Source organism: Balaenoptera acutorostrata, chromosome 6, assembly GCF_949987535.1.
Source record: "Balaenoptera acutorostrata chromosome 6, mBalAcu1.1, whole genome shotgun sequence".
Classification (NCBI taxonomy): domain Eukaryota; kingdom Metazoa; phylum Chordata; class Mammalia; order Artiodactyla; family Balaenopteridae; genus Balaenoptera; species Balaenoptera acutorostrata.
In genome coordinates this window covers 76,252,273-76,274,878 of record NC_080069.1, presented here as the reverse complement: position 1 = coordinate 76,274,878, position 22,606 = coordinate 76,252,273, and the positions used below count along the sequence as shown (strand labels likewise).

The window sequence follows — 22,606 nt, the reverse complement described above, 5'->3', positions numbered from 1 at the left end:
GTGGGAGGAAGGGCAGTCTCCACCCAGCGGGAGGAGCATTACAGCTCTCAGCCCTCTGGGTGGAGGCAGGCTGACTTGGGACCCAAAAAATGGAGTTTGAGTTTTTCTGGCAGTGGTTGGCCTCCAAGGGGACCTGGGTCAGGGGAAAAACAAATTCCACCAAGCAGGTTCCAGCAGGCGCTACATGAATGCAAAGTCTGGAGTATGAGTCCTTTTGCCAGGCTTCCCCAGGAAATGGGCTGGAGGACTTCTGTTATTGAGCTAATGGGGGGACAGTTTTGGTTGTCGTGGAGAACAGCAGAGCATAGAGTATTCACAAAAACCCACCATCCTCTCATCTAACGACACTAAGAAACAGTCAGATACTAATGATTCAAACATATGGGCAAACCTGCACTTCAACCAAATGGCATCATTTTGTTTCCATACTTGCAGAGGACAGAATGATAACCAAAGGGAGAAATCTCTTACAACACAGCATTTAGGGGCAGGAGGTGGCCAACTCTCAAAAAAGATTTTCCCGAGGAATGACTACCAATATTTTCACCCTGTTTTTCTCTCCTTGCTCTAGCACTGGTCTCTCATCTCAGCCACTCTGGTCTTCTTTCAGTACCTCAAACACCCCTGTGTCTTCTTTGGTCTCAAGACATTTGCTTATATCCTTCCTTTTGCCTGAAACCTTTCCCTCCAGTCTTCATGTGGCTGGTGCTTTCTTATTCTTCATTCTCAGCTTGACCATCACCTCCTCCAGGAAGCCTTCCCTGAACACCCTGTATAAAGCAGTTCCCCCTTTCATTCCACTATGTTTCCTATTAGCATTTATCACACTTGACAGTTCTCTTATTTATTTATGTTTGCATGTGTTTTTGTCTATCTGCAACTTTAGCCTCTACGAAGGCATATCCATCTTGCCCAGCGAGTCACACATTTTTAGATACAACATAGATGCTCCATTTAAATGTTTGCTGAATACATTAGCAAACAAAGCCCACGTCTGCCATGTCTGATGCTGTATTTTCTCCCCCTACCCTTTTTTATAACTTTTTAAAACTATTTAGGGTGGGCTCTATTTCAAACCCTATGCTAGGCACTTTGCTCATATTTCATTTAAGACTCAAAACAATCCTATGTGATAGATATTATTTCTCCAATTTTACAGATTAAGAAATTAAGGTTTGAGAAATTAGGTTTCTTGCCTAAGCCAGCATCATAACTGAAACAGTCAGGATTCAAGCACAGATGTATCTAATTCCAAAGCTTTTGCTCTTTTCACTATGTGACACTATCCCTAAGGAAAAAAGAGGGATTATTGGGGTGGATGAATAATCTTTCCAAAGAATTGAACAACAGTGCTTCTCATTTATCTTTCTTCCTCTCCTTTTATTTGTTCATTCCTTCCCCCCATGCCCCCATTTCACATTGCCAAAAACATGCACATCCATTGGCAGGAAACACAGGGAAGTAATCCCTGTCCCAGATAGTGCCTTTAGAAACACTGAAGTCAGAAAGCCACTTTGAATGGCAAGCTCCTTTTCTAGTCATGGAAATCTCCTCTTTTAGTACCTATATTTCTAGAGCCTCAATGCAGCAGACCTCAATGCACCATACTCAGCCCCTGCAACTTCAGAGAGATGCCCTTGGAAGGGCTGAGTGCTCTGGGGAAAGGGTACAGGGCCCAGATAACACCCCCACCAGCATCCCCAAAACTCAGGGCTTGCAAGAACCAACTTGCAAGTTCTACTGTGGACAAAAAAAATGGATCAGGGTGTGAGAAGACCCCAATCCTGACATAGATAAAGTTTGAGATTGCTAGGACTGTCACTAGCCTATGCATAGCTTTAAATGCCCATGTTCCAACTCAGCCTAAGACAAAATGTTTCTCAACAACTCGATTCCTAACCAGACCTCAACCATCTGCCATCCATGAGCCATAAGCTCTTTGTCTTCCTCTTTCATTGGTCCTCGGAAGCTCTCCATTTCCACTACAGCTGTTTTATCTCCTTGTGTGGGTTCATTCTGTCACTCTGCCAGCTTAGGAATACTTGGTAGCTTTCTCATCCCCAACAGGATAAACCAGAGAGCTCAGAGAGGAGAATTTCTAACCCTTGTAACATGCCAGTCAGCTCCCAGATGCCCTGTGGGCACAGGCACACGGAGGGCCAGGAAGCAGAGCAGATGCCAGGCACAGCACACATCATATACACATAAACATGGGCATTTGCAACTGAAGCTCACTGCAGAAAAATCCAAGTGGGAAATGCATCGCTTTTTAAAGCCAAATCATTACACATGCCAACAAATTATAAGCACTGAACAGAAGTCCAGAATGTGCTCAGGAACTGCTCACGGCATCCATGGGGTGGACTTCAGCTTGGAACATACATTCACATTGCCCTCAGGGTATCCTTCAGGGAAAGGCAGTCTGTTGTTACCTGCAATAGTTTTTTGCTCAACAGACTACTTTTGCAGTCATTCATTCCACTAACCTTTACTGTGCGCTTGCCACATGCCAGGCACTATTCTAGGGGCTAGGGATACAACAGTACCTGCCCTCATTTCAGCCCACATTCCAGTGGGGAAGAAATAGTAAAGAAATTGGTACTGACCCTTTCGAGTCTGGCCCCAGCAAAGGTCCTCCTGCCCAATGTCATTTAAGCCAATACAACGAGACCGTGTTCAGTGCAGAAGCAAAGCAAAGTTTTATTCTTTGATCAGAAAACGGAGAGGTGTGAGCTCACGCTCTAGAGTACACGGTCTCTTGACAGGCTGTGGGTGGAACTCCTTTATAGGGATCGTGTCCTCTGGGAGGGAGGGGAGTTCTGGTGGGTGGGCGGGGCTGTGCTGTTCTGGCTCCAGATGGCAGTGCCGGGCGCAGCGCCTCTGCGCACAGCCCACTGCCGCCATCTTGAATTGCAGTGTCGGGCGCAGCGCCTCTGCACACAGCCCACTGCCGCCATCTTGAATTGCAGTGTCGGGCGCAGCGCCTCTGCGCACAGCCTGCCCGGCTGAGGCGTTGAGGCGTCAGCTCAGGCGTTTGGCGCTAGGAACTCTGGCCTGAAGGGCCAGGCGCAAGGCCTCTGCAGGTGGCACCCTATGAGCAAGTGACACTAGACTAAGCACAAAGGAAAAAAAGGTTAGATTTTATTACCCAGATTCTATTTTTATTTCCGGGGACTTGTTAATGGGCTTTGCTGGTGACAAAATAAAATAAATACATGGAAATATATATTATCATAAATATATCTTGTGCATTTAACGCATCAAGTACTGTAAGTATTAAAAATCTGCGACCAGATTTAGCAAGATGGAATTCATTGGTGGCCTTAAGGAGCATGGTTTTGGTGGTGGTGTGGGCAAAAATCCTATGAATAGGGTACATTCAAGAGAGAATGAGACTGTAAGGAATGAGACAGAGTAGAAACTGCTATGTGAGGAATTTTGAAATAAAGGACAAGAAAAAGTGGGGAAGAGCTGGAGGACAATGGAGATCAAGAGATGATATCACAATAACTTGTCCATTAAAAAAATATTCCATGACCTTAAATATTTATCCTATCCAGTACTGGAGACACAGGACAGAGATTTCAGTACTTATCTTCATTCTCTTCTAAACCCAAGAGAAATGGCATCAAAATACTTCTGGCCTGGGGGCCACCGAGGAATCAAAGAAGTCAAATAATAATGTTAAAAGCTGCCATTTTGAGGGTGCTTTAATGAATAAGCAATTATATACGTGTGTGTATATATATTTCCCTCTCTTATTTAAATCTGAAAAACACAGTAAGAAGTTGACATTATTGTCAGCTTCCCTCTCTAAAGTTGAGAGGGGTTAAGTAATTTGACCAAGGGACACAGAGTTATGGAACAGCATTAAGATTTGAATCCAGACTTGTTTGAATAAAAATCTTGTGTTTTTTTCTTCTTCTCTCTTCTAATGTGAGAAGAACAGGCTTTCAACTCTCCAGCCTAAAAATCTCACCTTGAAATGACCTGATCAGAGGGAACACACAATCTAGATGATCTCTAGGGCCCTCTGGCACTGCTTTTCTTTTATTCTGTGATTCATTTACAAAGAAAGACTTTTTCATATTTCAAATTCTTTTTTTTTTTTTACAAATTAATTTTACATCTCTCAGTGAACAATCATCTTAAACTTAATTTTTAATGTAGTTTTGATTTCCTTTATTTCTTCCATTGGGAAAGTAATATCTGCTGATTGAAAATATGTTTTTTATAGAAAATTTAGAGACGACCAAAAAAATGAAAAGAGGAAAACTATCACCCACAGCCCCACAAGCACCAGTGACTTTTGTTTCCTTCTATGTTTTTTCTATGTGTAAATTTTTAGATTTATTTTGTTTTAAATACAGTTGTAATTAAGCATATATTTCTAAAGTAAAATTTTTCATTTAACATTAAAATATTTGCATTTTTCATACCATTCATAACTATACATTTTTAGGATTAAATTATTCATTATGTTATAGTGAGATTTCCCCACTGAAAACATTAGGTTGAGTTTTATTGGGAAAAGATATGAATAGTGCACTTAAGTCCCCCCAGCCATGCTATTAGAAAAGAGTAGGTGTCTGGTTATAAGGGTACATGACTCAGTACTACTAGCAGCTTCTTCTACCAGAGTTCTCCACCATGATTCTCAAACCTACTTTCAGTAGGGGATCTGCCTTGGCAAGTATAAATTTTGGGGTCATCCTGTTAGTCAGTGTTATGACCCTGCTGAGAACACTTGAAAAAACTTTGGATTAAGAAACATGCCAACCCCACCTCTGCTTAACAAAGCCCTTCCTAACTATTAAAATTGCACATGAATGCTGTTCATGATCATGTACTGAATAGTCCAGCATTTGAACAGAGGATAATGTAGAGACGACCTTTACTACTTGTCCCTTTTCACTCGTGAAGTTTATATAATACAATTAATTTGAATTCACTTAATGTCCAAACAGTTTATTGGGCAATTTGCAGACTTGGTGAGTGTCATGGATTCTTAGACATTATGGAACACAACCTACGAGAGAACCTTTGTCCCCTAAATAGACAGTCCATGTGAAGAAGCCACAGCATAACAAGAAATGGCATGACAAAAAGAAACATGAAGACCCAGCTGGTACTTGACATCTGTGATGAATGCAGCCTTTCACTGACGTACTCCTGCCAGTCCTACCTTGTTTGATTTTGCATTCTCCGTGAATGTGGCTATAATGCTGGCCCTGGCAAAAGTTCCATTGTAAGCTTCCTGTTTCCTGGGTATTATACAGCCAGCAAGCTTACTTACATACCAGCTATTGACTAACAAAACAATGACCTATTATTGAAGAGGTCTTGGGTCACTGTGCAGTATATTCTTTATGTTCAGTGAAAGCTGTATCAGAGACAATGTTAGAAACCAGTTCGAACCACCAAAGAGAATCCCCTTTCATTCTTTCTCTCATATATGCTCTATTTATCTTTTTGTCTTTCTTTTCCTTTTGTTTTTGCAAGGGGTATTTCCAGTAAATCTATGTCTGATCGGAAGTGGTTCATTTTGTAAAATGCCATTGAAATCAAACTACTGATGAATAGCAATTTTTTTTTTCTTCTCTGGACTATTGTTCCCTAGAAAAATTGTACCTTCCTGACTGCTTTGTCTCTCACCAGAATTTTTTAATACTTTTTTTTTAATGCATTTGGGTGCAGTAAATACAGCCCTTGGATTTTGGTGGAGCCTAAATACAGGGAAATGTAAGGTAAAAAATCTCTTTTTCAAAAGAGGACATACTCACTAGCTCAAAGCCTAATTGTAAGCAGCTTATAGCCCCCATGACTAGCATTTATTCTGCATAGGAAGATATTTGAGAAAGAGAGCAACCATTTGGGGGAATGAAGGATTTACAGTAGCAGTTGTTGGAACAACTGGCCGTCAGCCTGTCCAAACATTCTCCCAGATTTATAAAATAAAATTACCGTATCAGAACAAGCGAGCCTCCAGGGAGCTAAAACAACCAGTTGACAAGCTGTTCTACTCCCTGTTAAGGCTGAGCTGGGCCTCTCTCCTTCTGGATCCCAAAGCATTCAAAGCTAGGCCAAGTTTTTAAGCCCCCAGGAGAAATTACCTGCTTATTATCATTTCATCATTCTGGCATTATAAAAAAACAAACAGAAGGTATTTGCATGGAGCAAGACAAAACAGTTATTCTTGTGCTTCCATTTGCTGCCATGAGCTCTTAATACCTCAGGGTAAATTTTCATTTGTGTTAAATTTACACAAGAGTTAACCTGATCCACTGATTTAGGATATTGGTCCCTCCATAGAAAATTGAAGGACTTTAACAGAGGTCACCAAAACAAAGAAACTGTAGGGATCATCAAGATGAAATCCACCCATCCAGTTTACAGATGAGGAAACTAGGACTTTAAATAATAACAATAATAATAACAATAATAGCAACAGCATTTACTGAGCACTTACCTTTTCCCAGGTGGTTTGTTTTTTTTAGCTCACCTGTAAAGCCAGTTCAGTTTCTCCAAGAATATGCCAAGTTCTTTTCTGACTGCTTTACACGTGTTAATTTACTTTTCCCACAACAACCTATGAAGATGATATTGTTAGTGTTGTTGTTTTGTAAAAGTTAGGTGACTTGCTTGAAGCCACAGAGCCAGTTAAGTGACCTAATATATTATGTGGGTGTATATCATTATATTACATTGTCTATAACGTTATTTATATGATAACTGTCAAATGTCACAATACAATGATGTTATATAATAATAAATGTTATTATATTATATGTTGAAACTTAAAAAAATCCATTTTCTTGCAAGGTTCTGTGCATTTTGTTTTTCATTGAAGAGGGTTGCAATAAGTCCATTATGTGCTGGTAAAGAAAACCAGGAAAAAATAACATGCCATATCCCACGTAATAAAGGTCTTCTGATTTCACTAGATATTGAATTAAAACACCAACCTTGCATCTGAAGAAGGTGTTCAGAAAATATCTGTTGACTCAAAATCTGACTTTCTCTCTTGGAGTCATAATAGTGGATAATATGGGTCCAGAAACCATATTTTCAGAACTAAAATGTAGACAGGGTGGCCTTGGATGTGAGCTATAAACTGGGCAGAACATTTGAAATAGAGACAGTTCTGGAAAATTCCATGTGCATAGTGAGTGTGTGTGTTTAATATGTGTACTTGGTGTGAGTGTAAAATGTAGGATGCCATTTTTCAACTTCTTTTGTTTGACGCCGAGTAAAAAATTTGTAAATTTTTAAAACCTGGCTATTTTAGAAACTGTAGGTAAAGCCTGATAAAAATTTGAGTTAGAGAGCAGGAATGTCCAATATTCTCTCACAAGTCAGCATAAATAAGTCACCAAAGACAAGGAGGACGTCTTCTCCCTCGATTTTATCCCAGTTCCAGAAATGCCTCCTTTCCTTGTCCATATCAGAAAGTATAGGATCAGTCACTGTAAAAAGGTATGTTTAGGATGCTTGATTTAGAAAGCTGCTAAAATATGCTTTTCCTTTAAGGGACTTTCCAGTTCTCTGCCAGCCTTTGTCACACTGGTCTGGGTGGTTCTGTGATTGCTGAGTGTGCTCAGTGAAGCAGTGCTTGAAAAGCAATTGAAACCTGAAGTTGACTGGGCCCATAACAGCAGCCAGTCTACTTGAAAATACACACTGGACTCCTTGAAATGGAACTTGTCATGCCCAGCAAAGCTGGTGACTGCCTGTCAGTCTGGGAATTCTTGGAGGAATTGAACTAGCCTGACAGATAGACTCAAAAAACCAAGCAACCTGGAGAAAAGTTCCTGAGCTGCCCCTCCTTTGCAACATCAGGCATGCTGGCGGCTGTGGGCTGTCTTCCTCATTAGTTCCTAGTAGCATGGTGGTCATGTTTCTGGTGGCCTTTTTTAAAAGATGATGAGGTACTTGATAAAATATTGTCTTGAGTAATGAAAGGATTTGTCATTCACATGATATTTCTTCTTTTGGAAAAAAAATTCTTCCTGTTGCCCAATTTATTTTAGGGCTGCCACAGTTCTATCAACTCTTAGACCCATAGAATTATGGTATCTGTATATGGGGTAAACTTGGCCTTACATGCTTTTTCAGATTGATGATATAATTATGGAGAGCCACTAATGGTGTCATTCTCTCAAACACACTCTACTACTTAGTTAAAACTAGGTTTTTCTTTTCTGAAGGGTGAATAAAAGTAAAACCTGCTTTCTTTTCAAGGGATTAGCATTATCCATTGTATCTGGTATAAACCCACTAATTTCCTTTTTATTCAGAATTTCAGAGACCCACTGAGTAGTACATAATTGTGTAATTTTTTCACATCTAAATTTAGCTTCATTTAGCTGCTAATATGTTATATTGTTTCTTATTTTAAACAACTATGGCCAGATAAACTCAGGTGCACTTTTCTCATCATCTAAGAACTATATTTGCTTTTTTAACTAATAAAATTACTCCTTTGATGCAGTTTTTAAGGTTATAAATTTTGAACTGAGCTTCACCTAGCTACTGTTCCTATTCCATAGAAACAAATCTCTATCTAGAAAATATATGTGTGTGTGTGTGTGTGTGTGTGTGTGTGTGTGTGTGTCCCTGCACAGTGCCTGGCCCTTTAAAGGCTCGTAGTTAATAATTTTGGAAGCAAAGAAGGAAAGGAGAGAAGGAATGAGGAAGAAATGAGAAGGGGAGGCTAAAAACATAACTGAAAGAAATGCAATGTTTGCATGAGAGAGGGACTCAACATTTGGATGTTTCTTGAATGTTCCCATGCATCTCTCCATACATAACTTTCAAGCTAAGGGATGTTCTGCTGCAGTTGAATGATAAGGAAAAGATGAAAAAGGAGAGAAATATTTCTCATTGATGTCCAGAAATGATTAACAAAGTGACAGACTCAAAGACAGGTGCTGGACAGAAAATAATTACATTCTACTTTGCACCACTGTTACTTCAGTTTAATGCAGTAGCTTTATAATTGCTAGCTAAAAATATATGCCTTTCCATGCCATTCTATCAAGCCTATTTTTGGGAACTTGACCTTCTTTAGCAGCTTGCTTTATTCCATGTTATTTCTACTTTGGGGCATCTAGGAAATTCTCTATTTAAAAAGCAAAGTCTAAAAGAGCTGATGATAAATGATAAAAATCTGTTTGCATATCTGACAATCAGTAAGTGCTCTTGGCAAAGCAACAGAGAGGAGGTTCAATACTGAATAATAATGCTGTCTCTTTCATCAACATCAAATATGGACACTACCTCTGACCTCAGTGCAGCTTCCATTCATTCTCTTTCTGTCCCTCCATAAAACCCAGGGAACTCTGATGAATCATCCAGCAGAATGAGCGGGGAGGCCTTCAACAGTAGTGTTTGAGCACACACCATGAGAATCCCAGCTATGTGACTTTGAATTAGTTACTTTACCTTTCTAAGCTTCAGGTATCTCTACTGGAAAATAAGAATAATAATACTGAGGGTCATTGGGAAGATTAGTGAGTTGTACATGTACAATGTTTAGAGGAGTGCTTGCACACTACAGCTGCTATTATTATGATTAAGAGCTCTCTTCTATTCTTACCTTAGGCAGATGTGCTAATGTCACTTAGCAGCTGCTCTCCTTAAGAGGCTAGACATGTTCAATTCTTAACTCCCTAGTAGGGATTAGCAGAAAGAGTTCAAATAAAATTAATTAGAAAAATTTCCTGCTAAAAGTACGACAATGTCTAATTTATCTGAAGATCTCTTATACAGAAACCTCAACTATGGAGACCAGGAAATAAGAAATGAAAAAAGAGAGTTATTTGAATGCTGTCATTAATATCAGACAATCTGGCACTAAATCCCACACAGTCAAAAGCACTAAATGCCACAGAAATCACCACTCTTTTGTTCAGTTTTGGTCTGGTACTCCTGCCCTTTATGCCTCAGGGATGGTTTTGAGAAGAGTTAGTCAGACTGTAGAGTGAGGAACCAATAAATAGCAGATACATGAACTCTGAACATGAATGGTCTGAGGTCATTTCGATAGGACGAAGTAGTCCTACCTTCCTGACAGTCAATTAGAACATCACAAAGTCACACCAAAAATAAATGGATTTTCATTTTATTTAATGTTGTCTAAGAAGACAAATGTGTCTATTCCATTTTAGAAAAGTTTCCATCCAAGAGAACTAACTTGTTTTTCAATTGGTGTCAAGCAATAACTCATACTTAACTAGAAAATTCACCTTTATAGAACAATTCATCATTCTTTAATATCTCCAAATAAGATAGACATCATCATATAACTGTACAATCAATGTAACAGGAATATGTAAAAAATGCAAGCATTTGATGAAAGTGGTAAATGTAAAGCTGAACATTTTTCTGAGGGTTCTTTGTGGAAAAGGCGATGCTGGTTGAAAGGTACATTCCTCCATCCAAGAGAACCACACTCAAATTGTGCAGAGTTGCTTTCTGGGGCGGCGATTAGCATATTTAATATTGCCAAGTCATGTGACTCACAAAACCACTGTGTGTGTGTATGTGTGTGCACGTGCACATACCTCCTTATTGTTGTGATAGGATGTAAGTAAAACATGCCTCCAATTTTGCTCCCTAAAGAGAGCAACCTGATGAGAGCTTCTGTTTTCTCAGTCCTGGGTATCTCCACATACATACACATTGCTCTGTGGCAGTTATAACCTGAAAAGCTGTTGACAGCCTCAAGTTTTGCCAAATCCTTCCCTTTCCATACTCTTCAGAATCTCCCCAGGGCTTTGGTGTAGCTCTAGTCAAAGGCATTTTAACAAAGAGCTCATCTTTTTGCTTACCAGTGGGAAGATTTCGAGGGCGTATGGGCAGCAGGGATTCTACTCATTTTGGTTTCACTGCCCGGCAGAGCGCTGTCTAAAATCACCCCCTACCTTGTAGTGTGCTGCCCTGGGTCAATACTCAACTTCTGAGTCAAAAAGAATAGAAGTTATGGAAAACTCTTCACTTTTCCTGGCTTTTCTGTTTCTCTTAAGAGCAGCCCCATGCTCTCAGCACCAAGGCTGAAAAATTGAGTCATCTTTGATTCCTTCCTGTCTCTTGACCCCTGAAAATCAACCCACCTTGTGATTCTTCTTGATGTTCCTCGCACAGAGCCTCTTCTCCATCACACAGCCATGTCCTAATCCAGGCCCTTGTTACTTCACCTTAAACCTGCTGCAACAGCCCTGAAGCTGGGCCTCACCTCCAATTTGTACCCTGAGATTAATTTGCATCCAACAGTATTTGACTTCAGCAAGATAGCCTAGCAGGCTGAGAGCATAGCCTTTAGAGCTGAGCAGATCTGAGATCTAATCTTGACTCTGCCATTTACCAGCTAAGCACTGTTGGGTACTTATCTAATCTCGGAGCCTCACAGGGTTGATGTGAAGATTCACAAGGTAATATATATAAAGTGCTTGGCACAAGGCCTAGTACATAGTGAATTATGTCCAAATTCCTTGACACTGAAGATGGTTCACAACTCGGCCCCAACCTTCCTTCATTAGTTACCTTCCCTTTACACAGTGCTCCAGCCAAATGAATATGTAATGCTTTTATTATTTTTTGTTTATTTATTTATTTATTTATTTATTTTAAGTTCTTATTTCGTTTTATTAGCTTCCTCGGAAAGTGCAAACTTAAATAGCCATATGTGTTCTCCTGGGCAACATGAAGTCTCTCTCGTGTCTTACTTTTAGTCTTGACAAGAAAACTGTCTTTGCCAATTTGCCTCAGAACAGGTGATGGATGTAATATTTATCCTCAAAGAAAGGAGTAGCAAGAAAAACAATAACCTGCATTTATACAGTGCTTATACATATTTTATATCATTTGATTTTTTTCTTTTTTTTTAATTTAATATCTTTATTGGAGTATAATTGCTTTACAATGTTGTGCTAGTTTCTGTTGTATAACAAAGTGAATCAACTGTACATATGCATATATTCCCATATCCCCTCCCTCTTGCATCTCCCTCCCACCCTCCCTATCCCACCCCTCTAGGTGGTCACACAGCACTGAGCTGATCTCCCTCTATTATGCAGCTGCTTCCCACTAGCTATGTCAGTGCTACTCTCTCACTTTGTCCCAGCTTACCCTTCCCCCTCCCCGTGTCCTCAAGTCCATTCTCTACATCTGCGTCGTTGTTCCTGTCCTGCCCCTAGGTTCATCAGAACCATTTTTTTTTTGATTCCATATATATGTGTTAGCAAACGGTATTTGTTTTTCTCTTTATGACTAACTTCACTCTGTATGACAGACTCTAGGTCCATCTACCTCACTACAAATAACTCAATTTCGTTTCTTTTTATAGCTGAGTAATATTCCATAGTATATATGTGCCACATCTTCTTTATCCATTCATCTGTTCATGGACACTTAGGTTGCTTCCATATCCTGGCTATTGCAAATAGTGCTGCAGTGAACATTGTGGTACATGACTCTTTTTGAATTATGGTTTTCTCAGGGTATATGCCCAGGAGTGGGATTGCTGGGTCATATGGTAGTTCTATTTTTAATTTTTTAAGGAACCTCCATACTGTTCTCCATAGTGGCTGTATCAACTTACATTCCCACCAACAGTGCAAGAGGGTTCCCTTTTCTCCACACCCTCTCCAGCATTTATTGCTTGTAGATTTTTTGATGATGGCCATTCTGACTGGTGTGAAGTGATACCTCACTGTAGTTTTGATTTGCATTTCTCTAATGATTAGTGATGTTGAGCATCCTTTCATGTGTTTGTTGGCAATCTGTATACCTTCTTTGGAGAAGTGTCTATTTAGGTCTTCTGCCCATTTTTGGATTGGGTTGTTTCTTTTTTTGATATTGAGCTGCATGGACTGCTTGTATATTTTGGAGATTAATCCTTTGTCAGTTGCTTCATTTGCAAATATTTTCTCCTATTCTGAGGGTTGTCTTTTCATCTTGTTTATGGTTTCCTTTTCTGTGCAAAAGCTTTTAGGTTTCATTAGGTCCCATTTGTTTATTTTTGTTTTTATTTCCGTTTCTCTAGAAGGTGGGTCAAAAAGAATCTTGCTGTGATTTATGTCAGAGTGTTCTGCCTATGTTTTCCTCTAAGAGTTTTATAGTGTCTGGTCTTACATTCAGGTCTTTAATCCATTTTGAGTTTATTTTTGTGTATGGTGTTAAGGAGTGTTCTAATTTCATTCTTTTACATGTAGCTGTCCAGTTTTCCCAGCAACACTTATTGAAGAGGCTGTCTTTTCTCCATTGTATATTCTTGCCTCATTATCAAAGGTAAAGTGACCATATGTGCATGAGTTTATCTCTGGGCTTTCTATCCTGTTCCATTGATGTGTATTTCTGTTTTTGTGTCAGTACCATAGTGTCTTGATTACTGTAGCTTTGTAGTATAGGCTGAAGTCAGGGAGCCTGATTCCTCCAGCTCCATTTTTCTTTCTCAAGAATGCATTGGCTATTCAGGGTCTTTTGTGTTTCCATACAAATTGTGAAATTTTTTGTTCTAGTTCTGTGGAAAATGCCATTGGTAGTTTGATAGGGATTGCATTGAATCTGTAGATTGCTTTGGGTAGTATAGTCATTTTCACAATGTTGATTCAAGAACATGGTATATCTCTCGATCTGTTTGTATCATCTTTAATTTCTTTCATCAGTGTCTTATAGTTTTCTGCATACAGGTCTTTTATCTCCTTAGGTAGGTTTATTCCTAGGTATTTTATTCTTTTTGTTCCAATGGTAAATCGGAGTGTTTCCTTAATTTCTCTTTCAGATTTTTCATCATTAGTGTATAGGAATGCAAGAGATTTCTGTGCATTAATTTTGTACCCTGCTGCTTTATCAAATTCATTGATTAGCTCTAATAGTTTTCTGGTAGCATCTTTAGGATTCTCTATGTATAGTATCATGTCATCTGCAAACAGTGACAGTTTTACTTCTCTTTTCTGACTTGGGTTCCTTTTATTTCTTTTTCTTCTCTGATTGCTATGGCTAAAACTTCCAAAACTACGTTGAATAATATTGGTGAGAGTGGGCAACCTTGTCTTGTTCCTGATATTAGAGGAAATGGTTTCAGTTTTTCACCATTGAGAACAATGTTGGCTGTGGGTTTGTCATATATGACCTTTATTATGTTGAGGTAAATTCCCTCTATGCCTACTTTCTGGAGAGTTTTTATCGTAAATGGGTGTTGAATTCTGTTGAAAGCTTTTTCTGCATCTATTGAGATGATCATATGGTTTTTATCCTTCAATTTGTTAATATGGTGTATCACATTGATTGATTTGCATATATTGAAGAATCCTTGCATTCCTGGGATAAACCCCACTTGATCATGGTGTATGATCCTTTTAATGCGCTGTTGGATTCTGTTTGCTAGTATTTCATTGAGGATTTTTGCGTCTATGTTCATCAGTGATATCGGCCTATAGTTTTTTTGTGACATCTTTGTCTGGTTTTGGTATCAGGGTGATGGTGGCCTCATAGAATGTGTTTGGGAGTGTTCCTCCCTCTGCTATATTTTGGAAGAATTTGAGAAGAATAGGTATTAGCTCTTCTCTAAATGTTTGATAGAATTCACTTGTGAAGCCATCAGGTCCTGGGCTTTTGTTTGTTGGAAGATTTTTAATCACAGTTTCAATTTCAGTGCTTTGTGATTGGTCTGTTTATATTTTCTATTTCTATTTTGTTTCGGGGTGCGCAAGGAGAGGGGATTCAGAGCACCACCTAAAAGAGCTCCAGAGATGGGCGTGAGCCGCAGCTGTCAGCGTGGATACCAGAGGTGGGAATAAGACGCTAAGGCTGCTGCTGCAGCCACCAGTAAGCCTGTGTGCAAGCACAGGTCACTATCTACACCTCCCATCCTGGGAACCTGTGCTGCCTGCCACAGCCAGGGTCCCGTGATCCAGGGACAACTTCCCCGGGAGAGCACACGGCGTGCCTCAGGCTGTTGCAACGCCACGCCAGCCTCTGCTGCTGCAGGCTCGCCCCACAGTCTGTACCACTCCCTCCCCCAAGCCTAAGTGAGCCAGAGGCCCCTAATCAGCTGCTACTTTAACTCCATCCTGTCTGGGTGGGGTACAGACATGCTCAGGCAACCTACATGCAGAGGTTCGGCCAAATGCAAAGCTGAACCCCAGGAGCTGTGTGAACAAAGAAGAGAAAGGGAAATTTCTCCCAGCAGCCTCAGGAGCACCAGATTAAATCTCCGTAATCAACTTGATGTACCCTGCATCTGTGGAATACCTGAATAGACAACAAATCATCCCAAAATTGAGGTGGTGGACTTTGGAAGCAACAATATATATATATATTCCTTTTTCTCTTTTTGTGAGTGTGTATGTGTATGCTTCTTTGTGTGATTTTGTTTGTATAGCTTTGCTTTCAGCATTTGTCCTAGGGTTCTGTCTGTCCTTTTTTTTTTTTTTTAGTGTAGTTTTTAGCACTTTTTATCATTGGTGGATTTCTTTTTTGGTTTGGTTGTTCTTTCTTTATTTTTGTTAAATTTTTTTTTATTTTAATAACTTCATTTTATTTTATTTTATTCCTTCCTTCCTTCCTTCCTCCCTCCCTCCCTCCCTTCCTTCCTTTCTCCCTTTTCTTCTGAGCCGTGTGGCTGGCAGGGTCTTGGTGCTCCAGCCGGGTGTCAGGCCTGTGCCTCTGAGGTGGGAGAGCCGAGTTCAGGACATTGGTCCACCAGAGACCTCCCAGCTCCACATAATATCAAACAGCGAAAGCTCTCCCAGAGATCTCCATCTCAACGCTAAGACCCAGCTCCACTCAATGACCAGCAAGCTACAGTGCTGGACACCCTATGCCAAACAACTAGCAAGACAGGAACACAACCCCACCCATTAGCAGAGAGGCTGCCTAAAATCATAAGGTAACAGACACCCCAGAACACACCACCAGACACAGACCTGCCCACCAGAAAGACAAGATCCAGCCTCATCCACCAGAACACAGGCACTAGTCCCCTCCACCAGGAAGCCTACACAACCCACTGAACCAACTTTAGCCACTGGGGGCAGACACCAAAAGTAAGGGGAACTACGAACCTGCAGCCTGCAAAAAGGAAACGCCAAACACAGTAAGTTAAGCAAAATGAGAAGACAGAGAAACACACAGCAGATGAAGGAGCAAGGTAAAAACCCACCAGACCAAACAAATGAAGAGGAAATAGGCAGTCTACCTGAAAAAGAATTCAGAGTAATGATAGGAAAGATGATCCAAAATCTTGGAAATAGAATGGAGAAAATACAAGAAATGTTTAACAAGGACCTAGAAGAACTAAAGAGCAAACAGACAATAATGAACAACACAATAAATGAAATTAAAAATTCTCTAGAAGGAATCAGTAGCAGAATAACTGAGGCAGAAGAACAGATAAGTTACCTGGAAGATAAAATAGTGGAAATAACTACTATAGAGCACAATAAAGAAAAAAGAATGAAAAGAACTGAGGACAGTCTCAGAGACCTAGGGGACAACATTAAACGCACCAACATTCGAATTATAGGGGTCCCAGAAGAAGAAGAGAAAAAGAAAGGGACTGAGAAAATATTTGAAGAGATTATAGTTAAAAACTTCCCTAATATGGGAAAGGAAATCGTTAATCAAGTCCAGGAAGCACAGAGCGTCCCATACAGGATAAATCCAAGGAGAAACATGCCAAGACACATTAATCAAACTACCAAAAATTAAATACAAGGAAAAAATATTAAAAGCAGCAAGGGAAAAACAATAAATAACATACAAAGGAATCCCCATAAGGTTAACAGCTGATCTTTCAGCAGAAACTCTGCAAGCCAGAAGGGAGTGGCAGGACATACTTAAAGTGATGAAAGGGAAAAACCTACAACCAAGATTAGTCTACCCAGCAAGGATCTCATTCAGATTCGATGGAGAAATTAAAACCTTAACAGATAAGCAAAAGCTAAGAGAGTTCAGCACCACCAAACCAGCTTTACAGCAAATGCTAAAGGAACTTCTCTAGGCAGGAAACACAAGAGAAGGAAAAGACCTACAATAACAAACCCAAAACAATTAAGAAAATTGTAATAGGAACATACATATCGAAAATTACCTTAAATGTAAATGGATTAAATGCTCCAGCCAAAAGACATAGACTGGCTGAGTGGATACAAAAACAAGACCCGTGTATATGCTGTCTACAAGAGACCCACTTCAGACCTAGGGACACATACAGACTGAAAGTGAGGGGATGGAGAAAGATATTCCATGCAAATGGAGATCAGAAGAAAGCTGGAGTAGCAATTCTTATATCAGACAAAAGAGACTTTAAAATAAAGACTATTACAAGAGACAAAGAAGGACACTACATAATGATCAAGGGATCAATCCAAGAAGAATATATAAAATTGTAAATATTTATGCACCCAACATAGGAGCACCTCAGTACATAAGGCAAATGCTAACAGCCATAAAAGGGGAAATCGACAGCAACACAATCATAGTAGGGGACTTTAACACCCCACTTTCACCAATGGAAACAGTAGCAAAGATCAATAAAACTAAAAGCTGGTTCTTTGAGAAGATAAACAAAATTGATAAACCATTAGCCAGACTCATCAAGAAAAAAAGGGAGAAGACTCAAATCAATAGAATTAGAAATGAAAAAGGAGAAGTAACAATTGACACTGCAGAAGTACAAAGGATCATGAGAGATTACTACAAGCAGCTATATGCCAATAAAATGGAAGAAATGGACACATTCTTAGAAAAGCACAACCTTCCGAGACTGAACCAGGAAGAAATAGAAAATATAAAGAGACCAATCACAAGCACTGAAATTGAAACTGTGATTAAAAATCTTCCAACAAACAAAAAAGCCCAGGGCCAGATGGCTTCACAGGCAAATTCTATCAAACATTTAGAGAAGAGCTAACACCTATCCTTCTCTAACTCTTCCAAAATATAGCAGAGGGAGGAACACTCCCAAACTCATTCTACGAGGCCACCATCACCCTGATACCAAAACCAGACAAAGATGTCACAAAAAAAGAAAACTATAGGCCGATATCACTGATGAACATAGATGCAAAAATCCTCTGCATCTTTGCCAACACCAGGGGTGGTAGGAGAAGACGACTCTGCTTTTCTTGTTTGACTTTTCTTTTTTTCTGAGAAAGACATATAAATTGAGTAATTGATATTTTTTAAATTTTAATTTCAAATTTAAAAGTTTAGAGTAGTGGAGACATAATATCTCAGGTCAACTCAAGGGAAAATTATGAAATAAATTTCATCTTTGGATCCTCCAGCCTCCCTTTGGTGCTTCCTCTCCCTCTTTCTAGGATCCTTAGGTCCTTCAGTCTAAGCACACCATGGGGATGGGGTGCCACAGACAGGTGGACAGCCATCCCCTCCACACCAGTTTTCCAGAAAATCTGTGAAGCCCCAGAGTACAATGCTATTTCAGGCTCCTGGACAAACAACAGCACACATATCCGCATCTCCACCACCCCCACCCTGAAATCCTTTAGCAGCTCCACACTGTAAACCTTCCTTTCCCCTCCTCAAAGCTGTTCGTAAGAAAACCTGATAATCTTATATTTCAGGGTAAATTTATCTATTTGCTACCTTGGAAGAATTTGCATCTGAAATGGGATCTCTAATTAGGCAGTGAAATTTAGGCATCTGCAGAACAAGTAGGTCAGATGTTTAAGGAATTCCGTTTGATGCCTAATTTCTGAATTTTTCTAAAACAATGAGAGATGTTATCCTGGTAGTCCGCAGCTTGCTACCAGCTCAGCACACGGTAATACCTTTCAAACCCTAGCCAGCCCTGGCTTAAAAAGTTGAAGATTTAGCCAAAATTCCACTTCTGCCCCTTGGTTCTTTCTCCAGTGGACCTGAAGTTTTCTTCCCAATTAAGGCACTTCTGAGTTCAGAACAGAGAAGAACTGCCTCTCATCTCTGTTCTTGATTCCAGTCACAGCTGTTCTTCTAACTTGATGCTGACCATAAGCAAGTTACTCTGTCTCTGGATAGTGGACTAGAGGATTTCTAAGGCAACTGACAGTTTAACAGTCTGTGATTCTAGGTGCCTGTTCTCTTCATCATGGTGGCAAAACTTAGAATTATACATGAGCAAATCCTACAAAGTTTACTTCCTATGTGGTTAGAAACAGGGAAGCCCTATTATTTTCCCATTTTACAGATAAACTTGAAGTCTGAAGCAGTTGAGTACAGTAGTAATTCAACCAATGTATATATTCAAATAACCTTTTGGCTTCCTTAAGTAGCTTCCATCTGACTGGGAAAAAAAAATCTTCATTATCGTTAAGCATGATGTGGGGACTTCATATTAATCCAACATGTATTAACCCTTCACTGCTACATCTGTACTCTCCTCCCCATCATTCATCCCCAGAGAATACTTTTCTTCCCAGAATTAAGAGGAAAAAATGTTATTTTATTGTCTGCTTTTTCATTCTTACAACCTGGATACTGCTAAGTCATTCTCAAGAAGGTTTAAGGTTATTGAGAGGACTGAAGGATCTAGAGGCATCACAATATTGAAACCCTTGAATAACTATTGCTGAGGAGAGAGTGTAGTGATGGCTATATTGCACACATGCATATACACAAAAACACACACAGGCACACATGCATACATAGTGGGGCCACTCACTGAAGGGCGTACTAACTAGCTATTTTTAAACAGTTTCTCAACTCATAGTTTAAATTATGGCTTACACATTTTTGCAAATCTGGCAAGTTTTAATTCTAAAACTAAAATGGTAGAAGGGGACATTTTCTTTGGTCTCTGGTTTCAGAGATTGTAACCATAATCAATGAATTATCTAAGTTGGTTTCTGTTTGGAGGCTACTGAGGCATCTTCCTCTTAATGAGTTGCAGACCACTCTAATTGAATTCTTGCTATGCATGCTTTCCCTGTGGTTAAGAATCTACCTTATAGATATTAAGATAGTCTGTGTTCAAATATGGTCTCATTGATTTAATTTCTCTTGAGAGAAAAAATGCATTGCTAATGGTCACCTTGTCTCAAATTTCAGATTACGGTGTTTCGGATGGGATCAGAAGGACACCAGGACATTGATTTAGCCATCCTGACAGCTTTGCTTAAAGGTAAAGATTTTCTACGTCCAGAGAGTGCAAAAATAATTTAAATGCATTAACACAGTAACCTTATGTCTCCTAAGAGTTGGATATAATTCCAAATGATACCATGACACATCTAATTACTGATAACATAAGGGTCTCTGTTGTAAGACATTCTTAATGCTATTAAATTCCCCTATAATAGACCTCTTACAGTGTGACTCAATTTCATGAAATTTAAATGTACTGCAATTCATCCGTGTCCATTGAATCATAAAAATATATTAATTAAAAGGCTAATGTAATATGTAAGAAACTAAGTTACTAAGGTTAGTTAATAATTATTACCCTGCCTACTTTCAAAAACCATTTGATATGGCATAGATGATAGATAGATAGATAGATAGATATGGAGATATTATAATACATTAAAAATGAAAATCAAAACCATTGAGAAGAAGGGAGAAAGAAATAAAACAAAAAAATTGGGCTACTATATTTGTTATAATTGAGCATTAAATTTAAGCTTCCTAGAAGTTCAGATAAGAATAGAAATGCCCTGGGTTGTATGATTTTCCTTTATAAGGTGGGCATTTGTCCTGTTTTCTAGTCCTAATATCATAAAGAGGTCCTTATCCTTGGAACCATATCCAGGAGAAGACCATTTTCCTCCAGGCTCTGCAGATCAGATTCTGCCCTTAATGTCCCTTAATAGGTATATTACATTTAACTAATAATTTTCACTATTAAAATAAACAAAAGGAAATTGCCTCTGTTTAGCACTGAAGTGAAAACAGGAACAATAAGAAAAAACAAAACCGCAAACCTTGTTGACTGTGGTTCTGGGTTAGAGCTATCTCCTACATTCCCGCTAAGCCCCACAGTTTATGCCTGCTGCAGCATTTATCACATGGCTGATTACTGCCTGTTTGTAAGTCTCCATTAGACTATAAGCCCTGCGAGGGCAGAGAATGTGTCTTGTCCATTACTGCTTTCTTAGCACAAACAGTAGCATTTAATCAATTTTTGTTGAATAAATGAAGGAATGAATGGATTACTCAATGATTCAGTGGTAGACTCAGCATCCCAAATTTTAAACTCAGAATAGCAGCCATTGTAATCTAAGTTCCATTCTACCTACCCTTATTCCACTATTAATAGTTTCTTGAGTACCCATCATGTGGCAGCCACTATGCTAAGTGCTAAGCTTTTTACAAATACTGTAAACATTAATTACTCCAACAACTACATCACATTAGAGCTATTTTTAATCCCCATTTTACAGAAAGAGTAAGTGGAGCTACAAGAGATTAAGTAACTTGCTCAAGGTTACTATGCTAATTAATAAGCCTGGACTTAGATCCAAAGTATGTCTAGTTCTTCACTGTACCACGTGTGACCCCTTTGATACTAGAAACTGTCTGTCCTCTCCATTCGTTCCCAGAGGTACATGTGCACATTCATTCAAGATCCTGATCACATTTCGGAAGTTCACAATCCGATGAAGTGTATCGTGTGTCCCAAGTTGAGCATTTCATTCTAATGAACTAAAGCATTTCATTCTAACGAACTAAAGAATATATACATGCAGAAGAATTAAGGAACCATGCATGGGTTGAGCCACAAAGCATCTTCAGGGCCTAATCATAGCAACCAGAGATTTCCACTGGAAAGGGCCCCAGACTTGCCTTAATAAACTATCCAGTGCTTATCAACCTGCTCTGTCGGTCACCTTATCCTATCTGCATCCCTCATGCAGCAGTATAAACCTCTTGCTCCAGGCTCAATGAAGCCAGAAAACATCTACTCATAGTAGATGAAGTTATTGTAAGTGGTCCCTTGACCCTTTCTGTGCATAAAATTATTCCAATTTTTTTCGTCTTTTCTCATACACCTTGGAGGTTAAATCGTGTGGGTGTATACTCTTTCACTTCTGTACATGCACTGAAGTGTAATATGTGATTATAGCTATCCTCCGTAAATGAGGAATTCTTTTTCTTTGGGTTTAATCTTCATTGGTAAAGAAGTTCACCTGTGGCATAAAGAGAGAATAACTTTTATTGCTTATTTCTTTTTCTGGAAGGTATTTTAAAAGAGAGTGCAGAAATAATATATTCCTCCTCAAAAATGTCAAAATCATCAAAAACAAGGGTAGTCTCAGAAATTGTCATAGCCCTGAGGAGCCTAAGGAGACATGACATCTAAATGTAATGTGGTTTCCTGGATAATATTCTTGAGCAGAAAAAAGGGGCATTAGGTTAAAACTAGGAAAATCTTAATAAAGTATGGACTTTAGTTTGTTGGGTTTTTTAAATGTTAAGGGAAAAATAAGAAATTTATGCTATCATATATTATGTATCTGAGGAGGAGACATACTGTAGCCAAGAAAACTCCACACTTCTTTCATGTCAAAGTGACAAAAAAAGGAAAAAGCCTCTTATGGGATTAACTGTACAAGTCAAGTACTTATATAATCAAAGTACTATAACATGCGTAGGCAGTATTTAA

At 39.2% G+C, this 22,606-nt stretch overlaps 1 protein-coding gene across 11 annotated transcripts in view; it reads left to right on the top strand.

The window, feature by feature from the left end:
• Positions 1-22,606, top strand: part of TRPM3 (transient receptor potential cation channel subfamily M member 3) — a 526,465-nt gene that overhangs the window by 377,478 nt on the left and 126,381 nt on the right. For all 11 annotated transcript variants that reach the window (XM_007182257.2, XM_028166547.2, XM_028166549.2 and 8 more), the window contains one exon: positions 20,053-20,125. In XM_007182257.2, coding sequence (XP_007182319.1) covers positions 20,053-20,125 — 73 coding nt within the window. The remainder of the gene's footprint in view (positions 1-20,052; positions 20,126-22,606) is intronic.